Raw genomic sequence first — 19230 nt, 5'->3', positions numbered from 1 at the left:
TTGTATCTTGAGACCAAAACTCTATGGAAAACTGGAAATTGATTCTGAAGCCCCCAAAATGAGCAAAAAATATGATTTTAAAGAAAAATAAGCAGATAACTAATATGGATAAAGCAGAAAGAGCTACCGGAAGCTGTAAATCACTTTCTATTTAGAGGACTGGAGCATTTTCATTGTACAGGGTCCCAGAATAATAAAATGAAGCCGCCCTCACCTGGTGCCCACAGGAGCAACTCATCCTGGTACAGGTAAAGAGCAGTACAGGACATCACACTGTAGTATCACACTGTACTGTAGAGAGGAGATACTAGACACACACAGCAGTACAGGACATGTAGTATCACACTGTACTGTAGGGAGGAGATACCAGACACACAGCAGTACAGGACATGTAGTATCACACTGTACTGTAGAGAGGAGATACTAGACACACACAGCAGTACAGGACATGTAGTATCACACTGTACTGTAGAGAGGAGATACTAGACACACACAGCAGTACAGGACATGTAGTATCACACTGTACTGTAGGAAGGAGATACCAGACACACACAGCAGTACAGGACATGTAGTATCACACTGTATTGTAGAGAGGAGATACCAGACACACACAGCAGTACAGGACATGTAGTATCACATACTGTAGAGAGGAGATACTAGTCATACACAGCAGTACAGGACATGTAGTATCACACTATACTGTAGAGAGGAGATACTAGACATACACAGCAGTACAGGACATTTAGTATCACACTGTACTGTAGAGAGGAGATACTAGACACACACAACATTACAGGACAAGTAGTATCACACTGTACTGTAGAGAGGAGATACTAGACAAACACAGCAGTACAGGACATGTAGTATCACATACTGTAGAGAGGAGATACTAGACACACACAGCAGTACAGGACATGTAGTATTACACTGTACTGTAGAGAGGAGATACTAGTCATACACAGCAGTACAGGACATGTAGTATCACACTATACTGTAGAGAGGAGATACTAGTCATACACAGCAGTACAGGACATGGAGTATCACACTGTACTGTAGAGAGGAGATACTAGTCATACACAGCAGTACAGGACATGTAGTATCACACTATACTGTAGGGAGGAGATACCAGACACACACGGCAGTACAGGACATGTAGTATCACACTGTACTGTAGAGAGGAGATACTAGACACACACAGCAGTACAGGACATGTAGTATCACACTGTACTGTAGAGAGGATATACTACACACACACAGAGCAGTACAGGACATGTAGGAGCACACTGTACTGTAAAGAGGAGACACTGCAGTTTTACCAGTAAAATGACCTTTTTAAAAAAAAAATTAAAAAAATAATTTTTATGAAGGATAAGTGCAGTATACAGGATACAGGTACAATATCAATATGTGCAAATAATGCATTCATAAGCGATAAGATTACAGGGATAAATCCCAGCATTCTCTATCCATTGGTATATTAGCATGGTATTGAAAACAAAACGTGAACAATCTTAAAGTGACTCTGTACCCACAATCTGCCCACCCCAAACCACTTGTACCTTCGGATAGCTGCTTTTAATCCAAGATCTGTCCTGGGGTCTGTTCGGCAGGTGATGCAGTTATTGCCTTTAAAACAACTTTTAAACTTGAAGCCCTGTGCCAAACGGCCGTGGCCTAGATTGTGTATGCATTCGGTTGGCTTAACCTCTCCATTTCTCCTCCCTGCCCTCCTCATCATTAGGAATGGTCCAGGCAGATTGCCTCCTATTCATCAGCTGTGAGAACACGGCACATGTGCTGGATCGTTAAGGCACCTGTGCAATGTTCACTGCAGAGAAATAGGAAAAATCCTGCCAGTGGCATTCCTAATGATGAGGAGGGTGGGGGGGAGGGACGGAGGGGTGGTGCAAGGTTAGGGCACAGATACTCTAGGCCATGGCCGTTTGGCATGGGGCTGCAAGTTTAAAAAATGTTTTTGAGGACAATAACTGCATCACCTTGTCACGGCCGCGGCGGCTTCCCGCGTCCCGGGTTGCCACCGCGACCGCATCCTGTCCCGTGCAGCCGCCGGGGTCCTTGTGTGGGACCCGGCGCTGCTGCTACTTTGGCCCCTGGGGCGCCTCACCTCTCCTCCGTGCATGTCGCGGTCTGTGCCGGCCGGCGCGCGCGTCCCCGCCTCCTAGGGCGCGCGCGCGCCGGCTGTCTCAGATTTAAAGGGGCAGTGCGCTCCTAATTGGTTAGTGGCACCAATCACTCCCCTATAAATCCCAGCATGCCCTGTCCTTAGTGTTGGAGCCTCTACATGCTTCCCATAGCGTTGGCCCAGCCCCCTGTTGTTCCTGTGTCCTATTCCGCTACCTGGTCCTAGTCCCTGTTCCTGAGTCCTATCCGTTACCTGGTCCTAGTCCCTGTTCCTGAGTCCTATCCGTTACCTGGTCCCTAGTCCCTGTTCCTGGTTCCTGTTCCCCTGTCACTCCATCTGTTCCCGTGTTCAGCCTGTCACGTGCGCTCTCACCTGCAGACCATTGCCTGTGCCATCTCCTGCCACGCCTCGCCTGCCGACACCAGCAACCAAGCCAGGGGTAGCGACCTGGGGGTCGCCTGCCGCAGCAAGTCCATCCCGCCTTGCGGCGGGCTCTGGTGAATACCAGCGGCCCCTTAGACTCCGCCCCCTGGTGAGGTTAGTGCCATCGCTGGTGTCGGTCCAGTGGATCCACGACTCCAGGCGTTACACACCTGCCGAACGGACCCAAGGACAGATCTTGGATTAAAAGCAGCTATCTGAAGGTACAAGTGGTTTGGGGGGGACAGATTGTGGCTGAAGAGATGCTTTAACGTAACGTTGTCTAGTTCAGAAAGGTGATGCAAAAACATACATATACCTATTCCCATTCCTGTTTGTACGTGTAACATGAAAACTGAGGGACCATTTGGGACCAAGATGAAGCCAAATACACCCAGTACAAGAAAGACCTGTTGGTGGTCCATTGACTGAGGGTGGTGCTGTGACAGGAGAATGACAGGAAGGATCCCAAACTTTGTTGAATTTTTTAGGATACGAATGTGGTGCATCCGTTCCTCATCAAGTATCCAAAAAATATATATGGATGGAGTTAGAGGAATTGGAATTGAGAAAACAGAAGGTGGAGTCGGAGCTGGAGCTAGTTTTTGCTGGAGTCGGAGCTAGCTTTGGCTGGAGTCGGAGCTGGAGTCGGAAAAAAATGTAGCGACTCCAGCTTTAAAAAAAATCTTTAAAAAATGTAAACATAGTAAACAAGGTTGAAAGAAGACAAGAGTCCATCAGGTCCAACCTAGGGAAACCCTACTGTGTTGATCCAGAGAAGGCAAAAACCCCTATGAGGCAGACGACAACGGCCCCACCACAGGGAGAACCCCCCCAGAAAAGCATCCAGGCCTCCCTTGAACTTATTTAATGAATCGGCCATGACAACATCATGTGGCAGAGAGTTCCACAGTCTTACCGCTCGTACAGTAAAGAACCCGCGTCGATGCTGATGATAAAACCTTCTTTCCTCTAGACGTAGAGGATGCCCCCTTGTCATAGTTACAGACCTAGGAGTAAAAAGACCACTACAAAGTACAGTACATCTCTGTACTGTCCATTCATATATTTGTACATTGGGATCAGATCGCCCCTAAGACATCTTTTTTCTAGCGTAAATAACCCCAAGCTTGATAACCTGTCCTGGTACTGTAACCCACCCATTCCCTTAATGACCTTTGTTGCCCTCCTCTGTACCCGCTCCAGTTCAGCTGTGTCCTTCTTATATACTGGTGCCCAAAACTGTACACAGTATTCCATATGTGGTCTGACTAGTGATTTATAAAGAGGCAAAACTATGTTCTCATCTTTAGCATCTATACCTCTTTTGATGCATCCCATTATTTTATTAGCCTTGGCAGCTGCTGCCTGGCACTGATCACTAAAGTTGAGTTTACTGTCCACCAATACCCCCAGGTCCTTTTCGGAAGTAGTTTTACCCAGTGTTTTATTATTTAGCACATAACTGTACTTATTATTTCTATGGCCCAAGTGCATAACCTTACATTTATCCACATTAAACTTAATTTGCCATTTCACCGCCCAAGCCTCCAGCTTCTACAAATCCCTCTGTAATATGATATTATCCTCCTCTGTACTGATTACTTTACCCAGTTTAGTATCATCTGCAAAAATGGAGATTCTACTCTGTAGCCCCTCAACAAGATCATTAATAAAAATATTAAAGGAGAAGTCCGGACAAAATTAATTTTTGATATGTTGTTACTTATGAAAAGTTATACAAATTTCTAATGTACATTAATTATGGGAAATGCACATATAGAGCTATTTCCCTTAATTTAGTAGATCAGGAAGTGTTAGAAATATCTCTGAAGAAGTGACGTCACGACCCAGGGTGTAATTCCTATGGAGTGTCCAGCAGGGGGCGCTCTCTATATAGAAGTCTATGGGACTTTATTGTTTCTATGGGTTTCTATGTAATGTAATGTAATGTAGTGTAGTGTACAGTGCTTTATTGAATGAATACATCTATGGAATACTTTGGGGAGCAAGTGTCCTTGCTCCCCAAAGTATTGCATAAATGTATTCATTCAATACATTCAATACACAGTAAGCCCGCCGATCCGCCGCATTTCCGCCGCATTCCCGCCGATCCGCCACACGCTGATCCGCCGCATTCCCGCCGATCCGGACCATATACATTGAACTACAGCTCCCATCATCTGCTTCTAGTATGAACAGGTGATGGGAGCTGTAGTTGGGTAATGGATATGACATGCCGCCGGGCGCAGGGGGGAGCCGCTCAGTACACAGGAGCGCTCCCCCCTCCTTCTCCTTCCGGGATAACTTCCGCCTATAGCACTGCTGAGTCCCTGCCTGGCCGCCGCTCTCCCCCCCATACATACCGGCTTCCGATGCATCCTGGTGTCCGCGCTGATGCCGGGAGCCGGTATATGTGAGCGGAGAGCGGCGGCCAGGCAGGGAGTCAGCATTGGTATAGGCGGAAGTTATCCCGGAAGGAGGAGGAGGAGGGGGGAGAGCTGCTGTGTACTGAGCGGCTCCCCCCTGCGCCCGGCGGCATGTCATATCCCTTACCCAACTACAGCTCCCATCACCTGTTCATACTAGAAGCAGATGATGGGAGCTGTAGTTCAATGTATATGGTCCGGATCGGCGGGAATGCGGCGGATCAGCGTGTGGCGGATCGGCGGGAATGCGGCGGAAATTCGGCGGAAATGCGGCGGATCGGCGGGCTTACTGTGTATTGAATGTATTGAATGAATACATTTATGCAATACTTTGGGGAGCAAGGACACTTGCTCCCCAAAGTATTCCATAGATGTATTCATTCAATAAAGCACACTGTACACTACATTACATTACATTACATAGAAACCCATAGAAACAATAAAGTCCCATAGACTTCTATATAGAGAGCGCCCCCTGCTGGACACTCCATAGGAATTACACCCTGGGTCGTGACGTCACTTCTTCAGAGATATTTCTAACACTTCCTGATCTACTAAATTAAGGGAAATAGCAGTATATGTGCATTTCCCATAATTAATGTACATTAGAAATTTGTATAACTTTTCATAAGTAACAACATATCAAAAATTAATTTTGGCCGGACTTCTCCTTTAAAAAGAAGTGGACCCAACACTGACCCCTGTGGTACCCCACTAGTAACTACAACCAAATCTGAATATGTTCCATCAATGACCACCCTCTGTTTTCTATCACACAACCAGTTACTTACCCATTTGCATACGTTTTCCCCGAGTCCCAGCATCCTCATTTTGTAGACCAACCTTTCATGCGGCACAGTATCAAATGCCTTTGAAAAGTCCAGATACACAACATCCACAGCCTCCCCCAGGTCCAATCTATAACTTACCTCTTCATAGAAGCTGAACAGACTAGTCTGACAGGACCGATCCTTCATAAATCCATGCTGGTGCTGCATCATAAGATTATTTTCATTAAGATACACCAGTATAGCATCTCTTACAAACCCCTCAAATACTTTACCTACTATAGATGTTAGACTTACAGGCCTGTAGTTTCCAGGATCACTCTTTGACCCCTTCTTGAATATTGGTACCACATTAGCTATACGCCAGTCCTGTGGAACAGACCCTGTCATTATAGAATCTTTAAATATTAGGAATAACGGTCTGTCTAACACAGTATTTAATTCTTGCAAAACTCTAGGATGGATACCTTCTGGGCCCGGTGACTTGTGGATTTTAATAATTTTAAGGCGTCTCCCCACTTCTTGTTGTGTTGGGCAGGTGAGATTTATGGGAGGATTTTTATTATCCCTAGTCATGTCGTCTGTTATGGGATTCTCCTCTGTGAATACAGTAGAGAAAAATGTATTTAGTAGATTGGCCTTTTCCTCTTCCCCCTCCACCATTACACCCACATTATTTTTTTAGGGGGCCAACATTTTCGGTTTTAAGTCTTTTGTTGTTTATATAGGTGAAGAACATTTTGGGATTCGTTTTACTTTCTGTGGCTATCCTTCTTTCTGTTGCTATTTTTGCTTCTTTTATTTGCTTTTTACACATTCTATTCTTCTGTCTATAGTTGCTCAATGCTTCCCCACTACCTTCTTGTTTTAATAGTCTGAATGCTTGTTTCTTATCATTTATTGCACCCCTTACAGCTGAAGTTAACCACATTGGATTTCTCTTATTTCTACTACTTTTATTCCCATATGGTATGTGCCGTTCACATGATTTACCCAGGATGCTCTTAAATATGTCCCATTTTTCTTGTGTACTTTTATTTCTGAAGGCATTGTCCCAGTCTATGTTCCCAAGGTCCTCTCTTAGTTTTTGGAAATTAGCCTTCCTGAAATTTAATGTTTTTGTAGCCCGTCTGCTAATCATTTTATTGAAGGATAATTGAAAACTTACTATGTTATGGTCACTTTTACCTAGGTGACCCCCCACCTCTATTTTTGATATTCTGTCTGGCCTATTGGTTAAGATTAGGTCAAGGAGTGCCCCCCCTCTTGTTGGTTCCTGTACTAGTTGGGAAAGGTAATTATCTTTTACTATTTCCAAAAACACGCTTCCCTTCCTGGAGCTGCAGGTTTCTGCTTTCCAGTTTATATTTGGGTAGTTAAAGTCCCCCATAATAATGACTTCCCCCTGCTTCGCTGCCGCATCTATTTGTCTATTTGTCTATTTTCTGACTCTTCCACTATACTTGGCGGTTTATAACTCACTCCTATAAGAATTTTATTATTCTTCGTCCCTCCCCTTATTTCTACCCAAAGAGATTCCACATTATCATCACTTATATCCTCTCGCAGAATGGGCTTAAGGCAGGATTTAATATATAGGCAGACCCCTCCCCCTTTCTTATTTTTACGGTCATTTCTGAATAGACTATAACCCTGGATATTAACAGCCCAGTCATAACTCTCATCCAGCCAGGTCTCGCTTATCCCCACTATATCATATTTCTCTTCAACCATTATGAGTTCTAATTCCTCAGCTTTATTAGTGAGGTTTCGAGCATTAGTATACATATATTTAATATGTTTGTCCATATTCCCTTTCCTCTTGTCACTAGTGACTGTTCTAACCCCTCCCGCTGCTCCACCCCCAGTTCCATAATCTAGGCCCAGCTCTCCATCTACTCTGTCTTCACTTACTATATTGTAGTTGCCCTCCCCCCGGTCCCTAGTTTAAACACTCCTCTAACCTCTTAGCCATCTTCTCCCCCAGCACGGCTGCACCCTCCCCATTGAGATGCAGCCCGTCCCTACCGTAGACCCTGTAGCCGACCGAGAAGTCGGCCCAGTTCTCCATGAACCCAAACCCCTCTATCCTACACCAGCTCTTGAGCCACTTATTTACCTCCCTAATCTCCCGCTGTCTCTCAGGTGTGGCTCGTGGTACAGGTAATATTTCGGAGAATATCACCTTGAAGGTCCTAGTTTTAAGCTTCCTGCCTAAGTCCCTGAAATTGTTTTTAAGGACCCGCCACCTACCTAAAGGTGCGTTTACACGTAACGATTATCGTGCGAATTTGCGCGATAACAATCGAATTCGAACGATAATCGTACGTGTAAACGCAGCGAACGATCAAACGACGAACGAGAAATCGTTCATTTTGATCTTTCAACACGTTATCAAATCATTGTTCGTCGTTCGCAAAAAATTTGCAGATCGTTCCGTGTGAACAGTCGTTCGCCGATTTAACCAATGTGTGAGAGAGGCTTAAACGATTTTCCGTACGATATATCGTACCTTCTAAACGCTGATCGTTATGTAAAAAAAATCGTTACTCCGACATCGTTAATCGTACGATCGGGCCAATTATCGTTTAGTTTAAACGCACCTTTATATGAAGATATCCTGTGTAATATAGAGGAGGAGGAGAAGACATAAGTAGTGTAGCAGTAACCTTTGTCCCCAGTGTGGTGTTTTCTCTCTGGGAGAAGATTGTGTGTTTTTCTTCAGTGTTCAATGGCTGCAGCTGTGTGTGTGTGTGTGTGTGTGTTAGTGATGTCACGATACCAGAATTTTGAGTTCGATACCGATACCAGCTGTTTTATTTCGATACTCGATACCATTTCAATACTAAAGTTTTTTTTAAAAAAACTGTAAAAATACAAATATAATGCCCCGCCGTCTCCCCCCCCTGACTGCAGATATGTGCACAACAACTCCCAGCATACCTCTATGTGCACAAGGAGGTATGATGGGAGTTGTTGTGTACAAGGAGGTATGCTGGGAGTTGTTGTATGCTTGGAGTTGTTGTGTACAAGGAGGTATGCTGGAAGTTGTTGTGTACAAGGAGGTATGCTGGGAGTTGTTGTGTACAAGGAGGTATGCTTGGAGTTGTTGTGTACAAGGAGGTATGCTTGGAGTTGTTGTGTACAAGGAGGTATGCTGGGAGTTGTTGTGTACAAGGAGGTATGCTGGGAGTTGTTGTGTACAAGGAGGTATGCTGGGAGTTGTTGTGTACAAGGAGGTATGCTGGGAGTTGTTGTGTACAAGGAGGTATGCTGGGAGTTGTTGTGTACAAGGAGGTATGCTGGGAGTTGTTGTGTACAAGGAGGTATGCTGGGAGTTGTTGTGTACAAGGAGGTATGCTGGGAGTTGTTGTGTACAAGGAGGTATGCTGGGAGTTTTTCTGTACAAGGAGGTATGCTGGGAGTTGTTGTGTACAAGGAGGTATGCTGGGAGTTGTGTACAAGGAGGTATGCTGGGAGTTGTTGTGTACAAGGAGGTATGCTTGGAGTTGTTGTGTACAAGGAGGTATGCTGGGAGTTGTGTACAAGGAGGTATGCTGGGGGTTGTGTACAAGGAGGTATGCTGGGAGTTGTGTACAAGGAGGTATGCTGGGGGTTGTGTACAAGGAGGTATGCTTGGAGTTGTTGTGTACAAGGAGGTATGCTGGGAGTTGTGTACAAGGAGGTATGCTGGGAGTTGTTGTGTACAAGGAGGTATGCTGGGAGTTGTTGTGTACAAGGAGGTATGCTGGGAGTTGTTGTGTACAAGGAGGTATGCTGGGAGTTGTTGTGTACAAGGAGGTATGCTGGGAGTTGTTGTGTACAAGGAGGTATGCTGGGAGTTGTTGTGTACAAGGAGGTATGCTGGGAGTTGTGTACAAGGAGGTATGCTGGGGGTTGTGTACAAGGAGGTATGCTGGGAGTTTTTCTGTACAAGGAGGTATGCTGGGAGTTGTTGTGTACAAGGAGGTATGCTGGGAGTTGTGTACAAGGAGGTATGCTGGGAGTTGTTGTGTACAAGGAGGTATGCTTGGAGTTGTTGTGTACAAGGAGGTATGCTGGGAGTTGTGTACAAGGAGGTATGCTGGGGGTTGTGTACAAGGAGGTATGCTGGGAGTTGTGTACAAGGAGGTATGCTGGGGGTTGTGTACAAGGAGGTATGCTTGGAGTTGTTGTGTACAAGGAGGTATGCTGGGAGTTGTGTACAAGGAGGTATGCTGGGAGTTGTTGTGTACAAGGAGGTATGCTGGGAGTTGTTGTGTACAAGGAGGTATGCTGGGAGTTGTTGTGTACAAGGAGGTATGCTGGGAGTTGTTGTGTACAAGGAGGTATGCTGGGAGTTGTGTCAGGAGGCTGCTGCTGTACAACTGCAGCTCCCAACATATCTCTTTATGCACTACAACTCCCACCAATCAGCTAGTTATTCGGTATCCTATATTTTGGGAGACCTCTTTGAGTTTGTGGGGGCTGCAATGCAGTTATTGCCCACAAGGTATTCAAATATGTAAAAACCTGCAACAAATAACTATACCGCAGCATGTGAACACAGCTGCAGTTGGCCAGTAACTTGTGTCATAAGAATTATAGCAAATGATCCGGATATTTATAGGATTGTTATATATATTGTAAGTTTCTGTATATATTGTGGCACTGCAGCGGGTCTATGCACAGCACCAGGGTTGGCACAATGTACATGGGGGGAGACTGCCACAGAATATTCAGACACTACAATGCCATAGATAGAGGGGACCGAGAGAGAGAGAAAGACAGAGAGTAAAGAGTAAACAGATAGGTAGAGAGATAGATAAAACAAACAGCAAATAAACAGATTGACACCCAGTTCTGGGCACTGGTAATGTCCCAGCCCTGGGATCCCACTGGCCTTTGTCTGGTCACATGGTGGGGACATTATACTGTAATTCCAACAAAATTCTATTCCATAAATTAGGGTATTTTTTTTGTAGAGTCCATAGAACAGGACTGGGTGCTGGGTGGGGGTCCTGCAGCATATGTTGAGTGGGGACCACCACACATTACATTGCAGCTCACTCAATTTGATCATCTTTTAGCACCTCAGACTTTTGATCCTTCTCATTATTTGCACCAACTGCTTCCTGAAGGTGGGATGGGCCATCTGCAGGGCTGGGGCCATGGTGAGAGAGGGTGGGCTGCATGTGGGCCCTGGAGATCTCCCAGAGTCTGATGGAAGGGGGTGAGGGTCAGCAGCAGGGATGGGGGAACAAAGGGCCATGGTGGCTGGGGCTAGAGGGTGATGGCTGGTGTCATACTATATCTCATACATGTACCAGGGGGTTGTGGCTTACACGGAGCTGTGATGGGATATGATGCTGTGCAGCTCCAGGTTTATTCCCTATATGTAGATGGATAAATAGATATATAGGAGAGAGATAGATAGCTGGATAGAGAGAGAGACAGAGAGGAGATAGAGAGGGAGATAGAGAGGAGATACAGAGCACTCACACTGACTGATGGACACAAGGTAAGAAGCCAGAGGAAACTAGTAATGTAATTAAACAGGCAGATAGGAGATAGAAAGAGGAGAGAGAAGAATCCTCAGGCTTACAGCACAGGGAGAGGGTCCTTGACGCTGCACAGGGAGGCTGAAGAAGGTGACTGCAGGGAGCAGGGGGCGGCACACAGAGAACACGGCCAGCGATCAGATAGCCGCCGGCCATGTTCTCTGCTCTATACTTTATATTAAGCTGCGTTATTAGGCAGCTTAATATAAAGTATCGATACCAGGAAATCCTGGTACCGAACCGTATTTTTGCCCGAAATATCGATAGTAGTATCGATATTTCGGTGCATCGTGCATCCCTAGTGTGTGTGTGTGTGTGTGTGTGTGTGTGTGTGCGTGCTATGGCTGCAGTAGGCTGTGTGTGTGTGCTATGACAACAGCAGGCTGTGTGTGCGCTATGGCTGCAGCAGGCTGTGTGTATGTGTGCTATGGCCGCAGCAGGCTGTGTGTATGTGTGCTATGGCCGCAGCAGGCTGTGTGTGTGTGTGTGTGTGTGTGTGGTGTGCGCTATGGCTGCAGCAGGCTGTGTGTGTGTGCTCTGGCTGCAGCAGACTGTGTGTGTGTGTGCGCTATAGCTGCAGCAGGCTGTGTGGGTGTGTGTGTGTATGCTATGGATGCAGCAGGCTGTGTGTGTGTGTGCGTGCTATTGCGTGCCCCCACAGTGACCTTCTATATCACTGTGTGACCTCTCTCTATATCACTATGGCTGACCTCTATATTACAGGGATCTGGCATTGTTAGCAGTGTTTCTGTGTGTATGGTGAATATTTAGTTAGAAACATAGAAGACTGTCAGCAGGAAAAGATCACCTGCTCCATCTAGTCTAGTTGTGAGTAGTTCAGGACATGGAGGCTGGAGACTGGCTGCATCCATTGCACACACAGGAGAATCTGCTTTATATCTTTCCTTATTCCGTCAGAAGTCGCCCCAGGATCATGTAGGACATTAGAGAGAAGCTGCTGAGCCAGTGTGATAAATAACTCCCCTGGTATATGACTGGCCATTTATGAAGGAGCAGGAGTCGGTGCTGATAAAATTCAGTAGTCGGAGTTGGCTTACCGACTCCACAGCCCTGTTTGCTAATGAATGGGCATGCCCACACAATGTGCCAAAAGGCAGCAGGTGCATACTGACTCTTAGGATGTGGTAGAGGGAGGCGTCCCATATGGTGTTAGTGTAAGGGCGTTAGATAAGCTTGGTGAAGGAAGTTTAATTGCGCAAACATAAGTATGTCCCTCCAGCTATTAATAATATAAGATTCCAGAAGAAATTCACAATCTTCCTAATTCAGCATAGGAATAAGGGACTTCCATCTTTCAAGGGCAGGAAGAGTAGTGTATGCTACCATAGCCTTGATCAGCTAGGAATACAATGATGGCACCAAACCACCCGGGCCTTGTGACCTTATCATTCCTATCAATGGGTATGAGTATTTTGGCTGTTTTAGAGGGGAATTGCGCATTTAGGGCATAGCGTTAGAAATAAGTGCAGGGTATATAAAAACTGTCCCGGATAAGCGAACCTGGAGCATGCTCGAGTCCATCCGAACCTGAACGTTTGGCATTTGATTAGCGGTGGCTGCTGAAGTTGGATAAAGCCCTAAGGCTATGTGGAAAACATGGATATAGTCATTGGCTGTATCCATGTTTTCCAGACAACCTTAGAGCTTTAGCCAAGTTCAGCAGCCCCCGCTAATCAAATACCGAACGTTCGGGTTCGGATTAACTCGAACCCGAACCTGGTTCGCTCATCTCTACTCATACACTCTTTCTGACTTTAGTAACGTTAAATGGAGCCTGTCGGGTTGAAGATGGTGAAGATGCTGAGATGTGTTATAGAATAGAAGGAACTCAGCAGTTTTATATACATGAACTAAGGGGTTTTATATAAAGTGTTGCAGAAAATATTCAGTAGAAGTACTTCCCATATATCCCGTAGAGAATGACTGACTTGAGATCACTGGGGGTTCCGACCGTTGGAGCCCTTAGTAATCTCTTAGTTGTGCCTTATGCCATAGATAGGGCTAATTTGTTTAGATTGGAATACCCCTTTTAGGGCCCATTCACATATACCGGATCTGCAGCAGATTTGATGCAGCATGATGATGCTTATCCACTTTAGCAATGCTTACATGTCTTGTTTTTTGCATATACCCTTTCCTAGAACGATGCTGTGTGTGGAGTGGAATCAAGTGGCAGAAATGTGTCTGTATCTGGATGATCTGAATGAGGACAGCAGGATCATGTGTCTGTGCTCCAGAGCTTTTTTCAAGTAAGTGCTGGGCCTTTTATGTTATACTGTATATACTACATAGTATTAATGTCTGTAACATCACTAATTTTATGATTCTACTCCCTACAGCAGTCGTGGGACATTATCCCATGTAGATGGGGCCAGGTGTGGTCTAGAGACACGTGCAGTGTTATCTCATCCTTTCTCCACCCCCATAATGATCCTGCTTATTATAGTTATCTCTTCATTCACACACTGCCATCCAGTGCATCTACTTATAGTTGGCTCAGTTACACGCCAGCATTAGTATTCATTGAAGGAGATATCCAGGATTAGAAAAGCACAGCTACTATCTTGCAAAAATAGCACCACTCCTGTCCCCAGGTTGTGTGTGGTATTACAATTCAGCTCCATTCACTTCAACGAAACTGAGCAGGAAACCACACACTGTTGAAATTAAGTGGATGGCCGTCACTTAATGGAAAATAATGGGCACAGTTTTAAAATGACGGACATTATTTGCCATTAAATGATGGCCATCCACTTAATTTCAACAGTGTGTGAACAGAGCCTTTCTGTGTTTTCTATCCACTCCTGGTTTTGGTTGCAAAATACTGAGCAAAAATACTGGGTGGAAACATGGCCTTAAGGTGAATTTGCCCTTTTAATTTAAAATGTTTTCCTTTTATTCATGATTTAAACCTGTTTTACTGTTAAGTTTCCTTCATGTGAGACACTGATTGTTTTAGCTCAGTGATGCAGAGCCTGCCCTGTATATCTGCCTTGTGCAAGCGTTGTATCTAAATGTCATTACTCAGGTAATATACAGTATAGTATCTTATGCAGAGCCTGCCCTGTATATCTGCCTTGTGCAAGCGTTGTATGTAAATGTCATTACTCGGGTAATATACAGTATAGTATCTGATGCAGAGCCTGCCCTGTATATCTGCCTTGTGCAAGCGTTGTATGTAAATGTCATTAATCAGGTAATATACAGTATAGTATCTTATGCAGAGCCTGCCCTGTATATCTGCCTTGTGCAAGCGTTGTATGTAAATGTCATTAATCAGGTAAATTACAGTATAGTATCTGATGCAGAGCCTGCCCTGTATATCTGCCTTGTGCAAGCGTTGTATGTAAATGTCATTACTCAGGTAATATACAGTATAGTATCTGATGCAGAGCCTGCCCTGTATATCTGCCTTGTGCAAGCGTTGTATGTAAATGTCATTAATCGGGTAATATACAGTATAGTATCTGATGCAGAGCCTGCCCTGTATATCTGCCTTGTGCAAGCGTTGTATGTAAATGTCATTACTCGGGTAATATACAGTATAGTATCTTATGCAGAGCCTGCCCTGTATATCTGCCTTGTGCAAGCGTTGTATGTAAATGTCATTACTCAGGTAATATACAGTATAGTATCTGATGCAGAGCCTGCCCTGTATATCTGCCTTGTGCAAGCGTTGTATGTAAATATCATTACTCAGGTAATATATAGTATAGTATCTGATGCAGAGCCTGCCCTGTATATCTGCCTTGTGCAAGCGTTGTATGTAAATGTCATTACTCGGGTAATATACAGTATAGTATCTGATGCAGAGCCTGCCCTGTATATCTGCCTTGTGCAAGCGTTGTATGTAAATGTCATTAATCAGGTAATATACAGTATAGTATCTGATGCAGAGCCTGCCCTGTATATCTGCCTTGTGCAAGCGTTGTATGTAAATGTCATTAATCAGCTAAATTACAGTATAGTATCTGATGCAGAGCCTGCCCTGTATATCTGCCTTGTGCAAGCGTTGTATGTAAATGTCATTAATCAGGTAATATACAGTATAGTATCTGATGCAGAGCCTGCTCTGTATATCTGCCTTGTGCAAGCGTTGTATGTAAATGTCATTAATCAGGTAAATTACAGTATAGTATCAGATGCAGAGCCTGCCCTGTATATCTGCCTTGTGCAAGCGTTGTATCTAAATGTCATTACTCAGGTAATATACAGTATAGTATCTTATGCAGAGCCTGCCCTGTATATCTGCCTTGTGCAAGCGTTGTATGTAAATGTCATTACTCAGGTAATATACAGTATAGTATCTGATGCAGAGCCTGCCCTGTATATCTGCGTTGTGCAAGCGTTGTATGTAAATATCATTACTCAGGTAATATACAGTATAGTATCTGATGCAGAGCCTGCCCTGTATATCTGCCTTGTGCAAGCGTTGTATGTAAATGTCATTAATCAGGTAATATACAGTATAGTATCTTATGCAGAGCCTGCCCTGTATATCTGCCTTGTGCAAGCGTTGTATGTAAATGTCATTACTCAGGTAATGATCTTCCCTTATATACTGTCATTTTTTTCCTCCTTTAGCGATCGTGACCTGTACTATTTGGGATTAAAGGGAATTGACAGCAGTAAGAAGAATCTCAGAGGTATTGCTTATACTTGCGTCATTTTCCTGATGTCTGTAGTATCTTTAGGAAGACCATATCCTGCCCTGTATTCCTCTCGGCCAGATGATGCTGTTATAGCAGTAAATTGTTGATTTCCAACCTGAGTTCCTTAGAATGTGCTTTAAAGGTTCCCTAGAAGATAGAAGCAAAAGCTGTCACTCTCGTAGCAAACTCCGGTTTCACATAGATGCTTGAAAAGCAACAAATCCCGACTAAAAGATAAAATTACACAATTGACAAACAACTTTTTTACTTTTTTCACTGTTCTTTACATTAGTATTTTTTAACATCAATCTGATCATGTTTTAATGTATTTGTATATAGTATATCACTGTCATATTCTGTTACTTTTTAGACCTCAATATTAAATTAGACAAAGATTTTAATTACACTTTTATCCTGCATTGTGTTATATTAATAGTTAGGCTGGGTTCACACTGCGCTTTCAGCATACGTTTAACGGATCTGTTTTTTTTTTTTAACGGACAAAAAAAATAGTGTCAGCAATGTTTTTGTGTCCATCAAAAAAAACGATCCTTTTTGATTCGTTTTTTTTTTATAATGGAAGTCAATGGAAAAACTAATCATAACAGATGCACACAAATGCATCCGTTTTTTGCAATCCGTTTTCCATCCGTTTTTTTTTTTTTTGCAAAAAAACGGATGAAAAAAAACGTATTTCAAAACGCAGTGTAAACCCAGCCTTATCTGAGGACCTGACTATACGTTGTTGTCTATTTTCTCATATCATTGCCCTCTGGTATAAAGGGTAAGAGGTTAACCTCGATTACTACAGGTACAGTTGATCTCGTACTACTCTCTGTTTCTATTAAAATTATACAATTGATGACTTCCCCTTAAAGTGGTTGTTTACCCCAAAAAAATGTTTCTTTCTTTCAAATCAACTGGTGCCAGAGAATTGTCATTTACTTCTAATGAAAACTAATAGGCTGTGTTCTCACACAGTATTTTTGCTCAGTATTTTGCAACCAAAACCAGGATTGGATTGAAAACACAGAAAGGCTATGTTCACACACTGTTAAAAATTGAGTGGATAACCGTCATTTAAGTGCATATACATAACAGCAATTATTTGCCATTAAATGACAGCCATCCGCTCGATTTCAACATTGTGTGAACAGAGCCTTTCTGTGTTTTCAATCCACTCCTGGTTTTGGTTGCAAAACGCTGAGCAAAAATACTGGGTGTTAATATAGCCTAAAAGTGTCCAGATGTTCCACAGTAGGGCTGGGCGATATGAAGGATATGCAAAAATATCGTCATCAAATCATATCGTCATATCGCGATACATGCCCACAGAGCGGTAGTGAATAAGCTTCTCACTTACCACTCCGTGGTACCGCGCTGCAGGGCCTTCCGTTCACGCATCGTCAGCGCGTTAGCTGATGATGCGTGTGACGTCAGGTCTCTCCCAGTGCATGCTGGGAAGAAGACGCGGCCCGTCTCGCCTCGCCTCGCGGACTCCATCAGCCAGCCCTGCAGGAAAGGTAAGTAGCAGAGGGGTCGGGGGGTGTAGATGGCTATGGCATGGGGCTGATGATGGCCCTGGCTGGGGGGACATGATGTGGCAATGGCATGGGGCTTGGCTAGCACATAGGGAAAGCTGATGATGGCATAGGGGAGGGGGAGATGACTGGCACCGGGGGGGGGCTGATAACTGGCAAGGGGGGGGCTGATAACTGGCACAGGGGAGGACTGATAACTGGCACAGGGGAAGGCTGAATACTGGCAAATGGGGCTGATGACTGGCAAGGGGGGCTGATGACTGGCTAAGGGGGGTGATAACTGGCACAAGGGGGGGCTGATGGCACAGGGGAGGGCTGATGACTGGCACAGGGTGGGCTGATGGCACAGGGGAAGGCTGATAACTGGCACAGGGTGGGCTGATGGCACAGGGGAAGGCTGATAACTGGCACAAGGAGGGGCTGATAACTGGCACAAGGAGGGGCTGATAACTGGCACAAGGAGGGGCTGATGGCACATGGAAAGGCTAATGACTGGCACAAGGGGGGCTGATAACTGGCACTTTATTTTAAACAATTTTGTGTTTTACTAACACTTAATCTTTACATTGTTTGGAAAAAGATCTGTTATACAATACACATCTTAAAAAATTCTTAAAGTGTTGTAATTTGTATATACACACACAAAAAAATTGATATATCGTGATATAAATTTTAGGCCATATCGCCCAGCCCTATTCCACAGCACCCCTTTTTCATTCCAATATTTTATCATGATATCATGAAATGCCATATGTCACTCATTGAACAGTTTTGCCTCAGATGTACAATGTAGAGGAACAATTAAAGAAAACTCACTAATGTATTACCCCTAAGTCCCCTGTACACCTTAAACTTTTGTTGGCTGTACACTCAGCTCATGGACGGGTTCAGGCCACAATTTAAGGTGTATGGTGCTCTCCCGAACGATACTAACGATAAACGACCTTAAACGACCGCTAAGGCAAATGACCCGATATCGTTCGCCCAATTACACGGAACGATGATCGTTATTTATGATCGTTCTTGCGGTCGTTTAGTCGTCGGTATTGCGTACATTTCAGATGCGAATTCTTATTCCACCGAACGATGTGCAAACGATCAAAAGATAAAAATAGGTCCGGATCCTATTAAACGATCAACGATTTCTTGTTGGTCGTTTAATCGTGGCATGCTATTACATGAAACGATTATCTTTCAAATCCTAACGATTTTTGTGAACGATAATCGCTCCTTGTAATACCAGCCTTAGGGGTGATGGAAGTCAGGAGTTTGCTCTCTCGCTGCCCCTGGGGAGGACAGGGCTCAGAGAGATAAGTGCTGGCTGAACAATTGTTTGTCCGTCAGTTATTGAGGGTGTATGGCCACCTTTATACTTAGCTAGATACATGGTAGAAATCATATCTAGATCACAACTGCAGGAATTGAATCTTAATTTACTGTTTTGTTTTTTGTTTTTCTGTAGATTTTGGGACTCATGAGGAGGAGGAGGAGCAGGAAGAGTTGGAGGTGTCCAATGTCTCTGATCTGCCTGTTGTGGAAAGAGAACTAGACTCTGAGGCTGAGTTAATGCTGCAGATGGGGCTCCCGGTACAGTTTGGTGGATCATCATATGAGAAAAACTTTGTGGTAAGGTTACCAGGTCACTGTGCCAGCGTTTTCTGTTTAATAGGGCCACATTTTACTTCCAGTAAAGAGA

General features: G+C 44.3%; 1 protein-coding gene across 8 annotated transcripts in view; it reads left to right on the top strand.

Moving 5' to 3' along the window:
- The window catches only part of TGS1 (trimethylguanosine synthase 1), a 53195-nt gene that overhangs the window by 8665 nt on the left and 25300 nt on the right, over positions 1-19230 (top strand). For all 8 annotated transcript variants that reach the window (XM_069957566.1, XM_069957567.1, XM_069957561.1 and 5 more), the window contains 3 exons: positions 13483-13590; positions 15926-15987; positions 18997-19160. In XM_069957566.1, the coding sequence (XP_069813667.1) occupies positions 13487-13590; positions 15926-15987; positions 18997-19160 (330 nt within the window). In that variant the 5' untranslated portion in view covers positions 13483-13486. The remainder of the gene's footprint in view (positions 1-13482; positions 13591-15925; positions 15988-18996; positions 19161-19230) is intronic.

The sequence above is a fragment of the Dendropsophus ebraccatus genome, chromosome 2, assembly GCF_027789765.1.
Source record: "Dendropsophus ebraccatus isolate aDenEbr1 chromosome 2, aDenEbr1.pat, whole genome shotgun sequence".
NCBI lineage: Eukaryota > Metazoa > Chordata > Amphibia > Anura > Hylidae > Dendropsophus > Dendropsophus ebraccatus.
Note: the sequence above shows the minus strand (reverse complement) of the source record. Positions and strands in the feature narration are given on the sequence as shown.